This window comes from Meles meles, chromosome 2 (genome assembly GCF_922984935.1).
Source record: "Meles meles chromosome 2, mMelMel3.1 paternal haplotype, whole genome shotgun sequence".
Taxonomy (NCBI): domain Eukaryota; kingdom Metazoa; phylum Chordata; class Mammalia; order Carnivora; family Mustelidae; genus Meles; species Meles meles.
Window position 1 is genome coordinate 49,119,134 of NC_060067.1, and position 22,016 is coordinate 49,141,149.

At 40.5% G+C, this 22,016-nt stretch overlaps 1 protein-coding gene across 1 annotated transcript in view; it reads right to left on the reverse strand.

Moving 5' to 3' along the window:
• The window catches only part of ANAPC4 (anaphase promoting complex subunit 4), a 36,721-nt gene extending 15,896 nt beyond the window's left edge, over positions 1 to 20,825 (reverse strand). The window contains exons 1-16 of the mRNA XM_045997089.1: positions 20,725 to 20,825; positions 20,498 to 20,636; positions 18,010 to 18,115; positions 16,126 to 16,258; positions 13,822 to 13,896; positions 13,448 to 13,474; positions 13,311 to 13,355; positions 12,579 to 12,663; positions 11,795 to 11,899; positions 9,651 to 9,734; positions 8,459 to 8,545; positions 7,959 to 8,023; positions 7,205 to 7,247; positions 7,018 to 7,094; positions 5,280 to 5,380; positions 5,148 to 5,199 (exon numbers count right to left, since the gene is read on the reverse strand). Coding sequence (XP_045853045.1) covers positions 5,148 to 5,199; positions 5,280 to 5,380; positions 7,018 to 7,094; positions 7,205 to 7,247; positions 7,959 to 8,023; positions 8,459 to 8,545; positions 9,651 to 9,734; positions 11,795 to 11,899; positions 12,579 to 12,663; positions 13,311 to 13,355; positions 13,448 to 13,474; positions 13,822 to 13,896; positions 16,126 to 16,258; positions 18,010 to 18,115; positions 20,498 to 20,626 — 1,214 coding nt within the window. The 5' untranslated portion in view covers positions 20,627 to 20,636; positions 20,725 to 20,825. The remainder of the gene's footprint in view (positions 1 to 5,147; positions 5,200 to 5,279; positions 5,381 to 7,017; positions 7,095 to 7,204; positions 7,248 to 7,958; positions 8,024 to 8,458; positions 8,546 to 9,650; positions 9,735 to 11,794; positions 11,900 to 12,578; positions 12,664 to 13,310; positions 13,356 to 13,447; positions 13,475 to 13,821; positions 13,897 to 16,125; positions 16,259 to 18,009; positions 18,116 to 20,497; positions 20,637 to 20,724) is intronic.
• Positions 20,826 to 22,016: the final 1,191 nt, after the last annotated feature.

Below are 22,016 nucleotides of genomic sequence, written 5' to 3' on the forward strand. Positions count from 1 at the left end.
CATTATTTTTGGAAGTTGATTTTTGATGCTTATAGTAACTGATCTCAAAAACTGAATTTCCTTGAGCTTTACAGAAATGGACTCCCCAAATTTAAGTATTAAAAGTGGAAGTCATGTTCATTTCGATGAAACTATCTTTAAATATGGACAGGGCTATCACTTTAAAAAAAATCTCTTTAGGCTCACATCTACAGGGTAACTACTCTAATCAAGTAATACCTGCATCTTTCTTTCCTAAAATTCCAAAGCCCCTTCCAAGAAAAAAGTTTCATACTACTGGAGAGGTGAGTCACCATCATTAACCTAGCTCTCTAGAGTAAAACACCAGACATAAAAAGACTGCCTCACTTCTGATATTACCAAGTAATATAATCAAAACTCTCTTGTGGCAAAACGAAAAAAGGAAAGAAAAGTTCCTTTCTGTCTTTCCCAATCAATACTCTGACCGGCCCCTATACCTGGCAAGCAATCCCTGCTCTGCTGGAGGCGAACATCAAAATTCTCACTGCCTCACTTTCTTCATCTATAATCTAAAATAACAATGCTATATTCAACTTCTTCCAGGGAGCAAAAAGTTAAATAAACTACCTTCTGTCCATATTGAGAAGTGATCACAAAAAGCTTAGTATTTTGTATCTACTCTCTGCAAATACGGTGAACCAAAAAATAATTCAACATATAGGAAAAGCAATGTCATCTCTCTTCTCATTTTGTCTTCTGAACACAAATGTCTCCAACCTCTACCTTCTAAAACCCCATTAAAATGATAATGGGGTGGGGGGAGGGGTGTACTATAAACTCACAAAAACAAAAAGGATGGTAGAAAAGACATTAATTTCAGAAATGTCAGAAAGGACACGTGGCTGACGAAGCTCAACAGAGGCAGTCACATGCAGAACACGGCGAGGACAACCAGCAAGGACACTTCCGGCCTGCAGAATCCCAGGGACGCTTCGGACCTTGCAAATGTCAGGCTCGACAGCAGCCCTCAGGATGACACACGGGGCTGGACACAGGAGGACAAACCGAAATACAGAGCAGTCAATATATTCTTTCCCCCTAAACATGAATGCCTATGGGTCTATGCCCCAAACCGAAATGAACAGGGTTTTCCCAAGAAAGCGCATAAACTGGGAAGAGCTGAGGTGGTCCTGTGCAGGTGCTGGTGGCCCACCACACAGCTCTACACGCCTGCCCGGGTGCCAAAGCCAGCTTTCTGCTGCCCCTGTCCACACAGATTCCAAACAACTTCAAATCACCTCACGAATAAACATGAGTAAACACTGGAGCATCAGGGATCTGAAGAAAGCTGGTAACGAGACCAAGACAAACAGATAAGTGTCCCGGGAAGTGGAGATCATTCAGGGAACGGCAGGCGTATAAAAATATCTAATTAATGTCCTCAGAGATTTGAGAAGATGTCATCTACAAAGCAAGAGCACAGCTTTGAAAAATGATTAAAGAAATAAGAAAACACATTTGGAAACTGAAAGACAAGGATTGCTGTGATAAAGAATTCAATGCGACAGTTCAGGTAACGGTCAAGTCCTCCACTCACCGTGACTACTAATTCCAAAGATGACAGCCTATACCCCGTCACTACCAACTTGAACCCTCTGACTCTCAACATCAAGCATGCCACTCACCAACAACCACCTGTCTTCCCAGGGACCTCTCTTCAGCACTCCAGCTTTCATCTCCCTAACTACTCCCTACTGGTTCCCCCACCTCTCCTCCCTGTCTCTCACTCACACTGTGTTCCCACTTTCCCCCCAAACCAGCTCCAATTCAAGGTTCATTTGAATCATGCCCTCACTTTAATTCCCTGGCCCCCACTTTGGCTTCGCTTTGGTCACCAAGCCTAGCAAATCTAGGTGCTCACCTGCCCTGTGCCCTGGCACACTTGGCTGACCCCCGCTAGAGAAAAGTCAGCAGCCACGCTGACCAGGGCACTTCTACATTCTCACAAGGTCTCCCCAAGTGGCCCTCAGCACCAGCAGCATCTGCCTGTTTCACCTGCCTGTTCTTTCTCCCACTTCCCTGAAGGCAACTAGCTCACAGCTTTTCCTTTATTCTTAAACCACCTCTCCACTCTTACCTCCAGCTGACAGAACATTGCCTATCTCATTAAGACGGTAAGAACAGTTGGAAGTGAACCTCCCCAAGCCTCCACGTGCCCAGATACTAGCATCTGTGACCCTTTACACAGCCTTCTCTCCTGTAATTATAGATACACTATCTTTCCAGACCATTCCCCATATGCACCACATGGCCCTCCCCTCCCATACTCTTACTCCATCAATCCTCTTCTTTCTCCGCCATCATCAACTGTTTCCCTTCCAGAACACCCCATCATATATAAATGTGCTCTAAATTCTCCTGTCATAAGACAGAAAAACCCAACAACTGTTTGCAACTACTGGCCATTCCATTCACAACAAAACTACTCAAGAGATGATACTTGCTGTTTTCTTTGCATCTGCTCTCATTCTGCATCCCAATGGCTCCATGACTCCATGACATGGCTCTGATCAAGGTCACCGATAATCGTTTCTAGTAATACTCTGATTATCTGTTCTACTCTTGGTCTTCATCTTACCTGACTTAGCAGCATCTGACAACTGATCCCTCGTTCCTTTTTACAATGTTTCCATTGCTCAGCCTATAGGATACCACCCAGTCTCCTGGTCTTTCTGCCTCTTTAGTCTCCTTTGCTAGCTCCCCATCAATACCATTTCTAAATGTTGGAATGCTCATCACTGTCTTCAGATCTGTCCTCCTCTCTAAGCACAGAGACTACCTCATCCAGCCTCATGGCTCAAAATAACACCAATGTGTTGATGGCTCTCAAACTGCCATCTCCAGCCTGGACCCTTCCCTTGAATATTAGTCTAATATGATCAACAATGTCTTGGACAGATACCCATGAGGGTATCTAACAGACATTTCAAATTTAATATGGCTGACACACTCATCAGGTCATCAAAATTCACGCCACTAAGGAGAAGCAGACAGACATCATTTGCCTCTGGATGTGACACCTTGAGAAGGACACTCCACCAGTTATGTATTTTCTGGCCAGGGATGTATAACCTAAATCTAATTGCAAAAAATACCAGATAAGCCCAAATTGAGGAACATAAGATACACATATATAATTTATATATTCTCTCCATAGTTTTCCACATTTCAGTAAATGTCAATCCTACTTTTCCAGGTGCTCACACCCTAAATTCATAATTACCCATAACTCTTTTATTTTACCCATTAACTCTTTTATTTTATCATCCACACAATCATTCAGCAAATCCTGTTATTTCTACTTTGAAAATGTACCCAGATTCTGACCTCTTCGGATTGTAACCACCATTTCTCTCTTGGCTTCTGTCCTTACCCTCTTTTAATTTATTCTCAAAACTAAGCAACTAACAAGAGGATCTTTTAAAAACCTAAGTCATATCCTGTCACTCCATAACCTTAATTGCTTCTTCTTATATCCAGAGTAAAAGCCAAAGTCCTTCCAACTGCCTACAGGCTCTACACAATGTAGCCTATCCTCCATGAGCTCTCTCAGCTCATCCTCTATCTCGCACACTCTGCTCCATTCACTTCAGCTGGAGGGGCTCCTGAGGCACACTCCAAACTTAGCGCCTTCATACTTGCTATCTCTTTTACCAAATATCGATGACTCACTCCTTCCAACACCATCATATTGGTGAGGTCTGCCCTATATAAATCGCATCCCAAAGGTCCCCCTTCCGTGCTTTGTTTTTCTCACTACTGCTGACACTATCTGCCTTGCTATGTATTTTCATCATTCATTTCTTTATTGTCTATCTCACCACATTAGAATATAAGACCCATACAGATTTTGATTTTATCAGTTTTGTTCACTGCTATACCCTCAGCATCTAGAATAATGTTTAAAATATAGTTAAGTACTCAAAAAAGATCCACAATGAATGACAATGTTGTATAATTCAGTCAAGAAAATTTCTCAGGAAATAGAAAAGAAACAGTTATGAGAATTACGTGAAGAAAAACAGAAGACACAAGTCAGTTCACAGCCTAGTATCTGACCAACCAAATTTCTAGAACAAAAAATCTAATTTAAAAAAACAAAACAGAACAAAAAAACGAGAGGAGGAGAAAGAGAAAAGGAGATTACTAAAATAATAACACAGTAGAATTAGGTTCAAATATTTTCTTATTATCAGAACAATGAAAAGACCCACATCTAAAAACACTACTGTGAAATTTCAACATATCAAGGATAAAGAATGAATCTTTGAGAGATGAAAAACAAAAACAAAAAAAACCCTATAGAGGGATAAGAATCAGAAGCACCAGACCTTCCAACAGCGACAGAAAGACCAGCATATAATAAAACAATACTTTTAAAGTCCTCTGAGAAAATGATTTCAACTTCATCATCCTATACCCATTGGAAACCATCAATAAAGTGTAAAGGTAGGAGAAAAGACACAGAGTTTATCATTGCATAACTACTTCCTGAGCAAGTTACTGGAGATGTTCCCAACAAAGTGATGAAAGGAAGCAAGAAGCAAAGGCGATCCTGATGTCTGGACTTAACCCAAGAAAGCATCGAAATGCCTGCCTGGCAGGCTGCTGGGGCAGCTACAACAGTGCATCCAGACCAGCGTGGAGGGAGGGAAGGCGGGAGGAGAAATGTCAGGGAGGGAGGGGTCCCAGGGTGTGATCCTGCCTTGGAGACAGGAGAAGAATCTAAGGATGTAAAAAAAGGCAAACAACATAAGAAAAGAGAAAACAAAGTCTAGGAAAAATGAAACAAACACAGAAGAATTTCTAAAACTGGATAAATAAAAGAACTGCAGTATAGTTATACAATTTAGAGGTATGGAGGTAAGAACTAAAAACAGAAACAGTTATAGGAGTTCAAGGATTCCCCCTGGAGAGGGACTGGAATAAGGACAGGCAGGAGAATACAATACCGCTTTAACTGGTAAGACAGTTATGTTATTGGCTTGTTTTAATCATGTAAAGGTGATAACTTTGATAAAAACTTATAAAACCAATTTTAAGAAAGTCAAGACAATTTACTGGGTTCTTGCTTATAAGAATAAAATATTCTCACGTCAATGATTCTAGGTATCCCCAATACTTACTGAAGAAGTTCATTTGCCTTGAGTATGAAAGAACCCACAGCAGTAATAGCATCTAAAGAGAAATAAATAAATATCATTTGTCCATTACGTAAAGTGTGTTTAATGTACTCTACCAGAAAATTAAATTACTACCTTCAATTCCTGCAGCATCTAGTCCAAGAGGTTCATATTTTTGCTTCCATGAAGCCATTCCTTTCAGTTCACTCAAATGGTATAATAAAGACTCGGAACCGCTATCAAAACAGAGCAGAAATAAGTTATTATCATTACCATCATCAAGGTGGCAGACAGCTACGACCTCACCTAAACATTTCCAAACTTTCAGAAATAAAAACTGAAAGTAACAATTTTCTTTCCATGAGAAATGATCATTTCTCAAACTTTTCTCTAAAAACTGTAACAGAACCATCTGGCCATTCTGACGATGGAGATGAATACACAACCGCAAGATTTAATCTTACGAGATCACATTATGTTCTATAGTTGGACTTGGCACCTTGAAGACAGTCGGATGGTCATCCTATTCACCCAAAAGATAATGTATTTAACATTCAACAAACATGTATAATCTCTAACTTTAAGTCAGCACTGTGCTACGTACTGGAGACACAACAGTGACCAAAACAAAAGGATCCTTACAGCACTGACAGTCTCATGGGAAAAAGGACACGCATAACCACAGACAACATATCATTCCCACTATCATAAGTGCCTGGAAGGAAATGCACACCAGCGTAGGTGTAATGGAATAACCTGACCTAATCTGAGGAATTAGGGAAAGCCTCTCGGAACACGTGAGATTTGAGGTAAGGGGTTCAAGTGAAGAGCAGGGTGGGAGTCTTCCAGAAGGCAAGATGGATGCACAAAAGCCCTGGGTAGGAAGAAAAAATGTCAAGTCTGGTAAGGCCACCAGTGTGCATGAAGCAGAGGCACAGGTGTGTTAAAGACCATGCAAAAGTCTTGGTCCTGAGAGCAATAGGAAAGCACTGGAAGTTTTTAAGGAAGAGTAACACGATCAGATCTGCTCTGGGGAATTTACTTGAGGGGCACAAATCTATTTGTGGACCGGAAACCAGGCCAAAGGCCACTGCAGAGATCCAAGGCTGAGGTGAGGCAGTGGGGGCTAGGGAACTCAGCATAAAGGGATATATTGAAATTTACACTGAGCAACCACATGCAAACTGCTTCATGAGGGAGCTGTGGATCAAGTAGCATGAGACCTGAAGATCAGAGTCTGGCTGTGACACTTAGTAACTTCAGGTCAGTTTGGATTTCAGTTTCTTTTTGTGTGAAAGGAGGATAATCATAATCAACACCTTGCAAAAGTGTTAAATGTAAAAACACGTATCATGTTTTATAAACTGTAAAATGATAAACATAATTTCCCTGATCAAAAAAGGATATATGGGGATGCCTGGGTGGCTCAGTTGGTTAAGTGTCTGCCTTTAGCCCAGGTCATGATCCCAGTGTCCTGGGATCGAGTTCTGTATTGGGCTCCTTGTTCAGTGGGGAGCCTGCTTCTCCTTCTGCCTGCAGCTCCCCCTGCTTGTGCGCTCTCTGACAAATAAGTAAAATCTTTAAAAGAAAATAAAAGGGTATATGTCTTTTCAAAATATACCTCCTGGCTGTCTGGCTGAGGAAAAAAACAAACCAGAAAGAGAGCCTACTCCAGTGAAAAGATGTTTGAAAATTATTTCAAGATTTACCATTATTGACTCTCTATATCTTGGGCACTCCAAGATTCCCTTCAAGTGCCAATGCAACAATTTTAGCTAGAAAAGGCTAAAAAAGAGAGAATGACAGCTGATGAAGAACACCGACACCAAGTACATACAGACACAACACCAAAAACTCGACATCACCTTCATACCTCTGTAAGTGACTTATAACCAATTTTTGTATACTGGAATATGATGACTCTATAGATTGGCCAAGCTTCTTTAAGCCCTAAGTAAGAGAAAAAATATATTTAGCATATAAGTAAGACACTGCATGCTGCTCTAAAAAATCAAGAAAGTACACACAGCCATTTGAAGACAAAGATAATTTAACTGCACCTTTACTGTTAACTGGTTCATTAAGAGGGTCTGAAGTTCAGCACTACAATGAAAAAGGAGTATTTTTAGTCTTCCCTATTCAAAATGTAAATCCATCACTTAAAACTTTTAAATTTTAAAAGTAAAAACAACATTTTTAAACAAACAAAAAGAAACTCCAATAAAAATTAAGACTTAAGGAACAGACAGAAAACAGAAAACAATAAAGTCTAGAAACAGACTGAAGTATACTTAAGACATACCGAATGCTAAAATGGCATTTCAAATCCATAGGGAGAAAGTGTAATAGTCAATAAATTATGCTGGGCAATTATCTAAACCTTCAGAAAAGAAGAAGTTAAATCTTCCATAGCATATAACCAAATAAATCACATCTGGAACATGCAGATGGAATAAAACATAAACTGTAACAAAAACTCTAAAAGAAAATACAGATCAATCCTTGAATACTCTTATGATGGGAAAGGTCTTTTTAAGAATAACACTAAGGCAGATATCATAAAGGAGAAAACCGATGGGACCATAAAAAATTAGAAATTTTTTTACACATGTAGAAATACATACATATATTATAGCCACAGAAAATGATTACATTTATAAAAAATGAATAGAAAAATCAATACTATTTTTTATTCTTATGTACCAGAATTTTCTATTTTTTTACAACAAACATGAATTACTTAAAAAAAAAAAAAAAAAAAACTCACTGTAAAAAAGGAAGAAAACACAAGAGCACCTAGTATGAGTTTACTACCTTGCTTTCCCCCATAACAGCAAGTGCATGAATTCATCCTGTACGGAAGTGGTTGTGCTCTTCTCCTAGACAAAATGGATAACATCATGATATGTATTTTTAAAATTATAACTATATGTATAATTCAAAATTAAAACCACAGGAGCATGAATCCCTTCCTTTTCCTTAACCTTCCTTCAAATCCTTATTTAAACTGATTATCTGACTATCAGTTCATGGCAAGTAGCCAGTCAGCTCTTCCAGTATCTGTCCTGACTCTCCACTCCCCACTGGCTCCACTTCACAGACCCGTCCCCACCTAGGTTGTCCCGATTCGAGGAGAGCCTTTTCTCTCTGGGGAAACAGTGCGAGGTCAGATCGCACCATCTGAAAGCTTAACCTTCACCTTTAATAAACCCGACCAGTATCCACCAGGTAGCTCATGAAGTCAATGAAATGAAATGAAAGCAGCACAGCGTGCCTGCTTTCACTCCATCCAGGGGAAACTTCACAAACATTACCTGCACAAACTTGGTGAGACGAGAATCCATCTGCATCAGTATTTCTTCCCAAGCTTCACACATACATGTTAGTGACAAATTTATATACTATTAAAAAGAAGGAAACAAAATATTAGAATAGTAAAAAAAAAAAAACCAAAAAACCAAAACCAAAAACAAACCAAAAAAAAAACCTATGTTAAATCAATGTGCTAAGTAATATATGCTTCTTTCTGCCAACTATCTCAAATCCAGAATTTACTTTCAATCATTTTTCACTCAGCCTGTGAAAGAGAAGACCACAGCTAATGCTTGATAGCCACTTAACCATCAAACATTCTGAAATTAAGTTTTTATCTGGTAAAACAGATATCCTCCAGCTTTTTATACATGTATGTTTCATGTACACTAACTGTCAAAATGCTGGTTGAGTCAGCTATTCAATTTTCAAACAAAATCCTTAAAAAGACACCAGCCAGAAATCTTTGACATGTCAGGGACTGTGGCAGACTGAAAGAGAAAAGCCACAGTTCTTTGTAGCTCCTCTATCCAGATGCAGACTCGGCCTCCCCAGTCCCTGAATCTGGGCTGGCCTTGTATCATGCTGTGACCAACACATAGCAGAAGGGACACCAAGTCCAAGGCCTCCAAAGGCTCTACATGTTCCCACTTGCACTCCTGACACGCCTGCTGTGGCTGCCACTTCATGAACAAGCCTGGGTTAGCCTGCTGGGACATGTCACGTGGGGAGCTACCACTACTGAGGGACACTCAGAACAGCCAGCTGGCCAATGATGCTTGACCAGGCCTAGCTAAGATGAGCTGAACCTGGCCCGGATCGACAGAACCTTCTAGCTGAGCCCAGCCCAAACTAAGACAGTGACTCGCGGAATCAGCTAATTTGGGGTGGATTTTTACACATATGAGTGAACTGACATAATGCTTGATTTGCAGTAAGACTTCTAAAATTCCAAAATGTTATTTCACTTAGGGGAGTATTTTTAAAAGATTTGAACTACTTTTTTGTTTTCTGGTGGGAATAGATTTTCAATTAAATTCCTTTTTCTTATTAACAGACATTATAAGATTATCAGAACAGACATTTATACCACAGATAGTTAGCTTTACAGAATGAAATTTGCAAGTGTTTTATTTATAGACTGTGAGAAACTTAAGAGTAAATATTCACATAAAACAAGCTACAAATAAATACCTGTAAAAGTGCTGAAATGTGAGTAAACTTTCTAGCCATCCTAGTTACTTCAGGTAAGAAAGAGTACAGTAGATTGGTTTCAAGCTGTAAAATCAAAATAAAGTGAGTTACAATTACACACACACACTTCTTTTAAAGATAAATCAGTCCCAGCTCAAGAAAAAGAAATCCTACAATTTAAAGAGTCAAAGTCAAGGTCTAAGTATGTGTCAGAAAGACCATGTCTGAATTCTGCTATCTTTGAGCCTACTACTTTGAAGACTAACAGAACAGAACTTTAGGATTTTCTAATCTGACATGTTTACCTGTGCACAGATCAACCCTTTCTAGGTTTGCAGGGCCATCTCCCTAGCTAGATAAATACAATCTGTTTTGTAACACTATTATGATAAAATTAAAAAACAATTACAAATATACATAAAAAGTTTTTAAAGAACTATATGCTACTGATAAATACAAGTTACATATCCATTACAGTAAGAATCATGTCTTTAAAAAGCTATTATTTAACAAAGTATCCATTCCAAACTTCAAAGAAATAGCAAATCTTTTTATTACAGCACCAAATGCAATCCTAGAAATCATATTTTCACAGAACCCTAAGCTGAAGTGCAAATGTGACCAACTATTCTGGGCAATTAGGAAGTCAAGAGCTCCCTGGTGTTCTGAATACAACAACGAATACTGGAAATCATCAGACAGAGTGCACAATGCATATTTTTGTTTAGAATTTGTGCATCCTTAGGCTAAGCATCAGGGTTATCTGGCACGAAAATCTAGGGAAGGGGCACCTGGCTCAGTTGATAGAGTGCAACTCGATCTTGGGGTTGTGAGTTTGAGCCCTTTGTTAGGTATAAAGACTACTCAAAAATAAAATCTTAAAAAAAAAAAAAAAAAAAACACCTATCTAGGGAAGACTTTCTTAAAGGCAAGGCTATAACCTAAATACTCTATAGGAGCCCACATGGCTTCCATATAAACAGCACAGAGTACAAAGCTTTTCCCAACGTTAAATGATCATCTGACATAAGAGGCAACGTGCTGGTGATGAACACGGACTCTGGAGCCATACTGCCCAGCATCACTTCCATGTGAGTGATGCCAAGCAAGTTCTGCAGTTTCTACTTAGCTATAAAATGGGGATAATAATAGGACCTACCTATTAGGTTACTGTGAGGATTCAAATGAATTATACTGAACCACTTAGTACTTCGCACGTATTAAACAACTGATCTGTATTAGCTTTTATTAGTATTAGGATCAGTCCCCCCCCCTTTTTTTTAAAGAATTTATTTATTTGACAGAGAGAGGGGACACGACCAGGGAAATAGCAGGGAGAGGGAGAAGCAGGCTCTCTCCTGAGCAGGGAGCCTGATGCAGGACTCAATCCCAGGACCCTGAGATCACGTCCTAAGCTGAAGGCAGAAGCTTAACCAAAAGATCCACCCAGGTGTCCCTAGGATCAGAGTCCGAAGAACACACTTGATACAGGGGTGCCTAGGTGGCTTGATTGGTTACATGTCTGATCCCTGGTTTCAGCTGAGGTCATGATCTCATGGGTGGTAAGACGGAATCCCATGACAGGCTTTGTGCTCAAGCAGAGTCTGCCCCTCCCCCCCTTCTCACACTATCTCTCTCAAATAAATAAATCTTAAAAAAAAAAATACTTGGTACAAAGACAGACTGATATAGCAACCAATTAACGTGGTCATCAATAAACTATCAAAACACTGTCTTTATGAAAACTATACTGGACTCTGGGAATAATGAAGTATTCACTACTAAGAATCTATACATGAGATTTAGAAGCTCCAAGTTGGTTTTTTTTTTTTTTTTGCTTTGTTTTAATAACCATTAGAATCCAAAGATAAGAATAATAAAAACTATAAAACCTTAAAAAAATACATTTACTGGGGCACCTGGGTGGCTCTGTGTGTTAAAGTGCCTGCCTTAAGTTCAGGTCATGATTCCAGGGTCCTGGGATCAAGCCCCCTATCGGGCTCTCTGCTCAGCAGAGACCCTGCCTCACCCCCCACTGCCTGCCTTTCTGCCTACTGTGATCTCTGTCAGTCAAATAAATAAATAAAATCTTTAAAAAATATATAGATATTTACTGTCTGCTGCTACCAGGTTTCCACACTTACCTGGAAGTATGAGACCTCTGAAGCAGCACCAGCAGAAACCTCTGTGACCACTGATAATGACTTCAAATCACTGGATAAACACAATGCAAGACAAGTACCAACGATCTGTAAGACAGTCAAATCCCCTGGTCCATTTAGTATCACTGCTACTCTGCACCTGCTTACAATACAGGCAACAGAAACTAATGGAACTCTCCGAAGCAAAAACCATACAAGCCTGACGCATTCCACACATGCAAGAGAGGGAAGATGTGTGTCCCCCCAGTCCACACTCCTCATGGACACACACCCCTCCATAAGGGGAACTAAATCAAGTGCTGGGGAGCCCACAACATTTCTCCCCCCTCAGAAATGGTGAGAATAGGACAGAAAAGCTGTGGAGAAGACCAAGACTGAGCAACCAGCACAGATCTGGTGCTGAGTAGAAGAGCGCGTCTCATGATGTTCCTTCACATTCCAGTCACAAACTGCAGTTCTTGCCCTGACTACAGGCTAGAGAGACACTGAGTTACAATCAAGTGTATCATATATCAATCTTTTTGTTAAGAAAAAGTTGACTAATTCCACTAATAGTATCTGAGCTTCACAGATATCATATCACCACTATTTTATCTTAGTAAGAAAATTATCCTAACTTCTAAAAAATGAATAACTCCATTAATTGAAACTGAGAAAAAAAAAACCTAGTGTTGGCTTTTTTTTTTCCCCATAAATCAGTTAGCTGGTATATTCTAGGTGGTATAGTCTAAGAGAAATGATGTGAAAATTTTAAAGGAAAACTTACCCCTGTGACTCGAGCAATTTTGAACATTCCATATGCATAAAGCTCAATAAATCCAGCGCTTCCTCCGAGGACAAGAATATTAAGCCTAATTAAAAGGAATGTAACAAGCTGAGGACAATAGAAAAGACCAAGTTCTTAAACTAAGATACAAATTGTTCTTGCTCTCAGATAATCTGCATGCTAAGGCTCCCCTGCGGGGAAACAAGCCCCAAACAAATTCACAAATACTCAATATTCAATCACGCTGGGCTGTTTCCTTTTCTCAGCGGAATATAAATTTGCCGTCGCCTAAAAAATATCAGTTTATAGTAAAATAAGGATATAGTATTTTAACAACTACTGTATTTATATACTCTCAATAACAAAATCTTTTTTCCAGCTGAGCAAAGCGCCATCACTGGTATCATGGCTCTGATGCTAAATGCATTAAAAGGGCTTAAAAAATCTGGAATGTTTAAATTTAAATTTTAGAAATTCTAGTAACATCCATCTTCCTTTACTTCATATTTAAAAGACCATACAATAAAAACAAGCAAATACTTCATATTTAAAAGACCATACAATAAAAACAAGTAAATAATAGACACTATGTCCGTATATTATTCAGTGGTGTTTGTCAGCAGGGAAATAACACATAAAGGAACTGCCCTTGAAACTCTGAACTCTGTCTCAAATACCAAACATCAATTTTAAGAAATCAGACTTGTTATTTAAGATATGTCCAAGATTTACCTGACGTCTCCCAAAAGCTTAATAATTTCATCAGAATTTTCTTCACTAAAATATAAAAACAATTGGGTTAACTTTCAACTATATCTTTCAACTAATAAAAGATTATTTTACCTCTAAACAAAAAAGACATATCTTACCTAAAAATTTTTGAGGTGTTGCTGTAACTAGAGAAAAACAGAGACTAGTGTAAAAAGCAATAACAATATATTTTTTAAAACACATTACCGCGATGTTTAAAGGTAAAGGAAAGGGGCGCCTGGGTGGCTCAGTGGGTTAAGCCTCTGCCTTTGGCTCAGGTCATAATCTGGGGGTCCTGGGATCGAGTGCCACATGGGACTCTCTGCTCAGCGGGGAGCCTGCTCCCCCCTCCCCGCCTGCCTCTCTGCCTACTTGTGTTCACTCCCTCTCTCTGTCAAATAAATAAATAAAATCTTTTTTAAAAAAAATAAATAAAGGTAAAGGAAAGAGAAATCTGCAAGATGAATTCCAATGAAATTAAACTAATACTTACTTTTTTGGCAGGGTAGGCAGTTTAGGTAAGAGAAGATTTGATTCATCCTCAGCATTATAAAAGGATGTTAGAACACTGAAAAGAAAAACAAAGAGGCTTTACAAAAATACCAAAGATTTTGTCTTTCCATTAAAAAGTACTTTTTAAAAAACTGCCCAGTTTTATACATTATATACATTATCAAGTAAACAGATGCCACACATATTTTACTGTTATAAAACAGTCATTGTAACAATCACAAACAACAAAGAGAAAAATAGGAAATTCTTCCCTTATAAGGGGCTTTGTTTATGGGGGGAAAAATCCCAGCCACTTTACTTAGAGGAAAAATACTAATAAACAATTTTCTCAATGTATTCAGCATGAGATACTAAGAATTTAGAATTTTTCCTTTTTGAGATTTGAGAGACAGAGAGGAAGTGAGAGAGAGAGAGAGCACACATGAGCAGGAGGTGGAGGGGAGGAGGGCAAAGGAAAAGGGGGAAACAGACTTGTCAATGAGCAAGGAGGCCAACATGGGGCTTGATCCCTGGACCCAGGCATCATGACCTGAGCTGAAGGCAGACGTTTACCCAACTGGACCACCCAGGTGCCCCAAGAATTTATGATTTTTTAACTCTAAGAACCAACACTAAACATATGAGTACGAAGGATGAATGGGTTTTAAAGAACACTGCAGTTATTACCTCATTTAACTGGGGGTTCTATGGCTTATACGCATTTGGGATTTGACAATCTGACAGGTATCTAAGACGGCACCACGCACTCTGAAATAGTCTTGCTTGTTCCTGTTTCTCAATTCTACCTCCAAATAAGGGTGGTAATGAGTGAAAAGGTGAAAAAGTGGCGACTTGGCATGCATTTTTTTCCCACTTAAAACACAAACTAGGTGTCCTGAGAGATCCTGGAATCTCCACATTTTATTTCTAACTATTGGCAGAAAGTATGTTAGGAATACACTTAGCAGGTACCTAGAATGGGACAGAAATGACATGGTATATTTGCTCCTCTAAGCATTGATAAATTCACATGGCTACTTGCAACCCTTGATTATTTGATGATACATCAATTATAGATAAAAGTTTTATCTATAGTGAATTTCAAACATCAGGTGAGATCCTTATTATTCTTATTACAGACTCCCCCTTAGTTAATTTGAAATTAACTTAACACTTAATTAGAAAGGAAAAACTACTGGTAAGAAAATTATCACACTTCCTAAAAACAAACAAACAAGAAAACCTTTTATTTGCAGTATTAGCTAAACAAACTCATCCTTTAAGCCATCTTGACTGCAAACCTGGTATATGACTTGAATGCAGACTAAGGCAACTATTTTCATGAGACCAGGAAGCTATCAGGACCACAGACACAGAAAGAACTCATTCAGCATCAAAACAAAGCACTCAGGGGTGCCTGGGTGGCTCCATCTGCCTTCAGTTCAGGTCATGATCAGGGTCCTGGGATGGAGTCCCACATCAGTGGGGGTCTCCTTCTCCATCTCCCTCAGCCCTTCCCCTACTCGTGCTCACTCACTCTCTTTCTCAAATAAAAGGTTAACTTAGTACTTTAGTTAAGTGCTTAACTTAGTACTTTCTATACTCTGAGGGTATTTACTAAGATGCAAAAAAAACCCAAGCTCCAAAAGAAATTGGCGGCAAAAAGGAACAAAGAACTTCAACTTGTTAATCAGTGATTTTAATTTCTATTACTTGAAAGTACAAATCACTACCATAGGATCTCACTCATGTAGAATTTAAAAAAAAAATGAACACACAGGAAGGGAGGAAAAGAAAAAGAGAAATAAGCAATAAAAAAACTCTAAACAATAGAGAACAAACCGAGGGTTGATGGAGGGAGGCAGACAGGGGATGGGCTAAATGGGTGATGGGCATGAAGGTGGCCACTTGTGATGAGCATTTGGCACTGTATTTAAGTGATGAACCACTGAATTCTACTATTCTACTTCAGAAACCAATATTGTACTGTTAACTACCTAAAATTTAAGTTAAGGAAAAAAAATAAATAATAAAGTACAATCACTGACATAACTACTAAAAATAAAAAAACAAAGAAAAATCTTAGCTTTTCAGGCATTATTGCTCCAAGAAAAAAAAATTATTTTCAGAAGGAAAAAAAACCTAACAAAGCATTACAAAATCTTATCTTGATAAACTGAAAATCCAAAGTGAAATGCAATGTGCCCAGGCTCAACACTCAGATCCTCCCAAGTGTCTGCTTTAGTCCGACAAGTGCACAACTGTCCCACTGTGGCTGCTGGAGTTCCTCCTTCTACTCCTCTACCTGCTTTCTGCAGTCACTTCCATCCAATGCATACAAGACACTGGGGCCTCCACAGAGAAAGAGTGCAAGCTTTCAGGTTTCTCTACATCGCACAGAACAATTTTCTTGGTGTCAGCAAGAGCAAACGCCAAAACTGAAACAAGAAGAGATGATCAGGACAAATTACCGTAACATTCGAGAAAACAAAATGGCTATTTTACTTCTTGCCCGGTTTTACTATTTTAAATGCATCATAATCATAGAAGTTACTTAACCTAAAAATCCTTCCTTCCAATAACATTTTTAAATACAGAAAGATATCTTTACATATACTTATGCTGTTATCTAAGCTTATTTTCAAAGGCTCAAAGTCTCGTGAGTGACCTACTACTTCCTAGTGTACTGTACTTAATGTCTTACACCTCTCACACATCAAAGCCTCTGGACTGGAGCCCTGCTTCCCAGCAGAAGACACAGAACAGGTCTCAACAGACAAACAATAATATCCTATCACCAAGAGACAATGGTCTAGTGAACAAGCCCAAAATTAAGATTAAGAAGCAATTCCATCTGCTTGTTTCTTGGAAGGCTCAGTGTGCCCTTCTGTCTCTAACCCTTAATAGGAAACGAGACTATCAAATGCTCCTTTCACTGTGGCTGAATTATCTAGTACAGTTTCTCCACGTATGTCACTAACATCTTCCTAACACATCAAATTTAAGAATTTCACAGTATATCAAGACACACAGTTTTGTAAGATGTGAGGCAATCCACATCTCCTCTTCTTCAAACAATTTAAAGCAATCTTGAAATAATCATTGCTTAAAAAACCTTATTTCACTGTCCAAAAACACAAGGTATATTTTTTAATGATAAAAACTTCATCTACTTATATACATTTCAACACACACAGACTTTCATGATTTATTTTTAAGATTCTGGTGTTTTGGAATGAATAGTGCAAGATCTCATGATGTTACTTATAAAAGTCCTCTAATTTTACACATATGCTCCCCCTGCCTTTTTTTTTTTACTAAAAGAACGAGAGCCAAACAAAATGAATATGGACAGGTAGCTGAGGCTTTCAGGGTGTTTTTACCTACTCATTTATATTTACTAGAAAAAAACAGGCAATAGGAAGTACATATCATTTTACAAAACTGATCCACCTTTTTTTTCTCAAAGCACCAATGATAACAGATGAACTTCAACCTGTATAATTTATAGCATTTTACTGTACTGACTCTATGTGTACAGCAGCTCAAATTATGACTATCACTGTAAAAACAACAGGTGGAAGCAGAGAGTTCAGTTGTCAAAGCTGAAAGAAGCTGCAAAATAAAGGTTAGAGGAGAAAGAGAAATGGATGGGGTCAGAGCTGATAGTCCTTCAGGTGAGATAAGCATTCATGCTAAGAGAATATTTATGAGCCACACATTTAATGCTAACATACATTTTGGGGAGAAAAGACCACAATGGTACTGAACGGACTAGTGAATGTAGCTGGAGCTTGGGCCATCATGGAAGGACAAGACAGCGTCAAGAGCAAAGCCTAAGCATTTTGCACATTCCATCAGATTTGATTTTAGCTTTACCTTTGCCAAGAAGTCAAATTTCATTTTAGAGAGCGCTCAGCCAAGGAAACAACATAGCAAAATTAATCTCATCTCTATGAAAACAGGGGCACCTGGCTGGCTCGGTCGGTAGAACACACGACGCTTGATCTCTATGAAAACACTTTAAAGCTTCCAAAGAGCAAAGTTTCCAAACTGATATTTAGTAAATAACAAGAATATAGTAAGAACAATAAATTCTTTCCAGAAACAAGCTTTCTTTACAAAATACTTTTTTGGGGAATAATAATAATAATAATAACAATGTATTTTCAAAAATTCCTATCATTACGTTTGCCATCTGGTCTCCACGCCAGACAGGTCACTTCCTTTCCTGTATTTTCATTGGGTGGAAAACTCCAAACTCGATGAAAACTTGCAAGTCGATGAAGTAAAACCTAAGACAAAACAGATACAAAGGCAAAAAATAAAAAACCCATTTCCAAAACTGAAATAAACCTAGATCATCACAATAAAATCTTTAAAAATAATCACAAGCATAATACTGTGACTTGTTTAAGACTGATGATTTACAGACCTGAACCCCTGAAACAAATAATACATTTTATGTTAATAAAAATAAATAAATAAATAAATAATCTCAAAGCATAATATTTAGCTATCAGAAGAAATGAGAAGACAACAAGGTCTGAATGAACTGAAGGTATATTCAAAGTGATGGGTGAAACAAGACCTATTTAACCCTGTACTCTATACATTTTCCTATCTTCAATGTCAACAAGAGATCTATTTCTTAGAAAGAAATGAGGTTGTCCAAGAAGATCACAACAGAGAAAGAAACAAGGAACATAAACAGCACTAGAAAACTAGCTGTAATAGTCAAATAACACCAAACTTGGAATCAGACACCTTGGGATGGAATTTCAGCTGGCCATAAATCTTGGACAAGTCACTTAGTCATTCTAAATTTCCACTTCCACAAGGGAAAATTCCCAGGGTCAAGATGTGCCCCCATAGCTCTTTCTGACTCAAAACTAAGGCTGTGCCTACTGCATTCTCTATACAACCATGGAAAATAAGAAATGGTATGTACCCCTGCAGAGCCTCCTTAGGCACTCCCCTCATTTCTGGAACTTACAGACTCCTGTCTGGTTCACTCGTGCTTTCCAACAGTATTCATCACCATTCTTGATGATTTCAAGACCCACGATGTCCTGACTTTTCAGTTCTCGATTACCTTTCTTCCAATGACCATGTCTTCTACTCACCTCAGCCACTCCCAGGGTCATGCCCTGACCTCATCCTTCTAGTTACAAGCACTGCCATAATGTCTCAAACCTTCCACCTTCCATCACTGCCTCTACCCTTCTAGCTCATCCCTACTAATACCCGACTTCACTTCTTCAACCTCACCAAGTCCTACAATCCATAGATTCCACCTATTCACTGTCCCTCACTCACACATACCCCCACTTCCATACTTAATCATATTAGAATCCAAGGATCATTACCATCGCGCCTCTGACATGTAACTTTAACTCCCTTGCATCTCTCTGGCTATGTCTCATTTGCAAAACAACAACCCTGGTGAAACCCAATCATGTCTACACCCACCCAGTCAAACAGAACAACAGAGACACAACCGTGCTCACTAGAGTCTCTCAAAGTACAAGACCACTAACCTCCCATGGCTCTTAACACTGACCAGCAATCTCACTAAGTTTCCCTAGTCCGCCTGCCTCGTCAGCTTTCCATACCCCTCCTTTCTCCTCAAACTTCCAGTATTTTCTTCTCCATCCTCACTCCAAGTGCCTATTACATCTACACATCTAGTCGCACTGATGCCCCATTCTCTCCCTTCCATCCTGCTGCTGCAGCTCTCCTCTCTGCACTCCTCTCTAGAGCATGAAGAGTTCCAAGGCCCAGTGGCAAAGGAGAGGGACCAGGAGACCTCAGAGAGGGCCTCGAGAAAGGAGACCTCAGTGCCTGATGAGAAGCTATTAGTAGTCAGCATAGCAACGCAGCTTTGCGGATACTAAGTATTGCTTATCACCTGGTGTCCAAGCCTGTCTGCACACAGCACAACTCTCACCTGGCCAGGTAATTCCTTGGAAACCTGCCCGAAGGCCAAAGGGGGAAAGATGCAGAGCTGAGGTTTCCTCACAAAATGGTTGCCAGGTAACCAGGGACTCTTGAGAGAAAGGTAGATGGAGCGGGTATACTTGATGAAGCCTAGTGTGGTATGAACTGGAACCCCTAAGTGACACCACTCACGTACACTCCGTCAGGAACCCAGGGAAGCATCACTCCCTTCCTCAATTTAAAGGCATTTTCAGGAGGAGGTGGTGATCCCTCCACAGTAGGAAACTTGGACAAGAGATTCTCGATTTTTTAACCTGTTCTCTGTGGCAGCTGCATGTATGCACATTCGCAGCGCGGGTCTGAGAGGAACTCATCTTCCTTCTGCTACGCAACCCTAAGCAAATTCAGGGCAGGGTCTGTGGATCCACGATGTCTAGTTGATGAGTGACACATCATGAGCTTTTAAAAAGCCCATCTAACAAATGACTAAAAGAGACCAGGGAATGCAGGACTGAGTGACTGTGCTGTGTGGAAACTATTGTTTTCGCCATGAAATAGGGGAAATGGGCACATAAATGATCCTTCCCGTAGATGCTCCCTTCTACTTTCACCTAAGGTTTACAGCTGCTAGGAGAGGAAGGGGGCGGGGTCCACAGGCGGCCCAGAACGTCCACAAAAAGGGAAACTGAGGCTGGGCCAGGCTGCAACGCGCTTGCTGTCGGGTCGGGCTCACTCACCTCGCCCGCCGTGTTGGCCAAAGCGATGAGATCCCGCTTGGGTGACCAGACCAGGAAAATTATCTCCTGCGGCAGCTGCTTCTCTCCCACCACCCGGAAGGACGGGAAACAGGTCGGAAAACGCAACATGGGGGCGGCCCTGCAATGACACCCCAGTCGTAGACCGGCAGGGGCCGGAGACCGCCCCGCCCCCGGCCCTCCCCGGAGAGCTCAGACCCCGTCGGTACCTGTGAGACCCCTCTCCGCGGCTCACGCGACCCCAGCGGCCTCGCCCACCCTCCACCGCCTTCGCGCCGGAGCCTCAGCGCCGCTCCGCCGCCGCGCGCTGCAGGCACTTCCGGCGCCCGGACTTCCTCGCGAGAGGACCTGGCGGCGGGGGCGCGCGGGGCGGGGGCGCGCGGGGCGGGGGCGCGCGGGGCGGGGGCGCGCGGGGCGGGGGCGCGCGGGTGTTCCCGAGGCCCAAGGGCCGCCTGCAGGTGAGGCGTGGTCCCCACGTGTGTACGCGCGTTCGCTGGCCGGGTCCGTTGTCCCGGAAATTCGCAGCTAGGGGCTCGCTGGGTGGGCATAGGTTTGGGGGTGAGTCCTCAGAAACTGTGGGAAGGAAAAGGAAGGGAAACAGTAGGTCCTGATCGGCTGGAGCCTCCCTTGACAGCCTCTAAACAGGTCGTTAACAGTCCCAGGTGCTCAGTAGAATCACCTGAAAAGAATTATTTTCTAAACCCTAACCCTAACCCAGGCAGCACTGTAGATCAATGAAAAGAGAACTGATAAGGAATGCGACCCAGTGCTAACTCTTCTAGGTGAGTCCGGTTTGCAGCCAAGGTGGGAGGGCCCTGCTCCAAAACCCCTGAGTAGTCAAATTCCTTGATTATCCCATTAAGCCTCAACAACTCATTGGTGGTAGTAGCCTCCCCCATTAATGAATGAGGGCTGTGGGCTCCCGCAGGGTTTATCCTACAGCTGTCTGAGATCTACCAGGAAAAAGAATCTGAAAGAATTTGGGTTACACAAAGGCACAGGGCATGGGCTCTGCCCTAAAAGGCTTACAGTTCGGCCTACCAACAAGCAAGATACTGCTTTATGCAGACAAATTTAAATGTTAGCAGGTGCAAAAGTTCACACAAGTTATGACCCCGCTTAAGAGAACGTGACCATATCCTGTGATTCTTGAACTTAAAATCTATGGTAGAAAACCATCTACCTTTCACTTATTCAAAGGAGAAAGAAATGGTAGAATCTTCAAGTTTAACAAACCCCATCTTCTTGCCCTCTATCTGGATCTAGCCCCGGGGAAATAGGTGTCAGAGGTAGACCATTCATTCAGCAGCAAATATTCAAGGCACTATTTTGTGGCATTGTTCTTACCTGATGCCTACCCTGCTCCCCTCTCTAGAGATAGGCTTTTCCCCTTGCCTTTGCTGCAAACAATTTAGCATGACCCCCAAATTCTTCCAGAGGCAACATTTCTAAGGTGAGAATGCACTTGCCTTTGTTATTCATGAAATGCATTTTCAGGCAT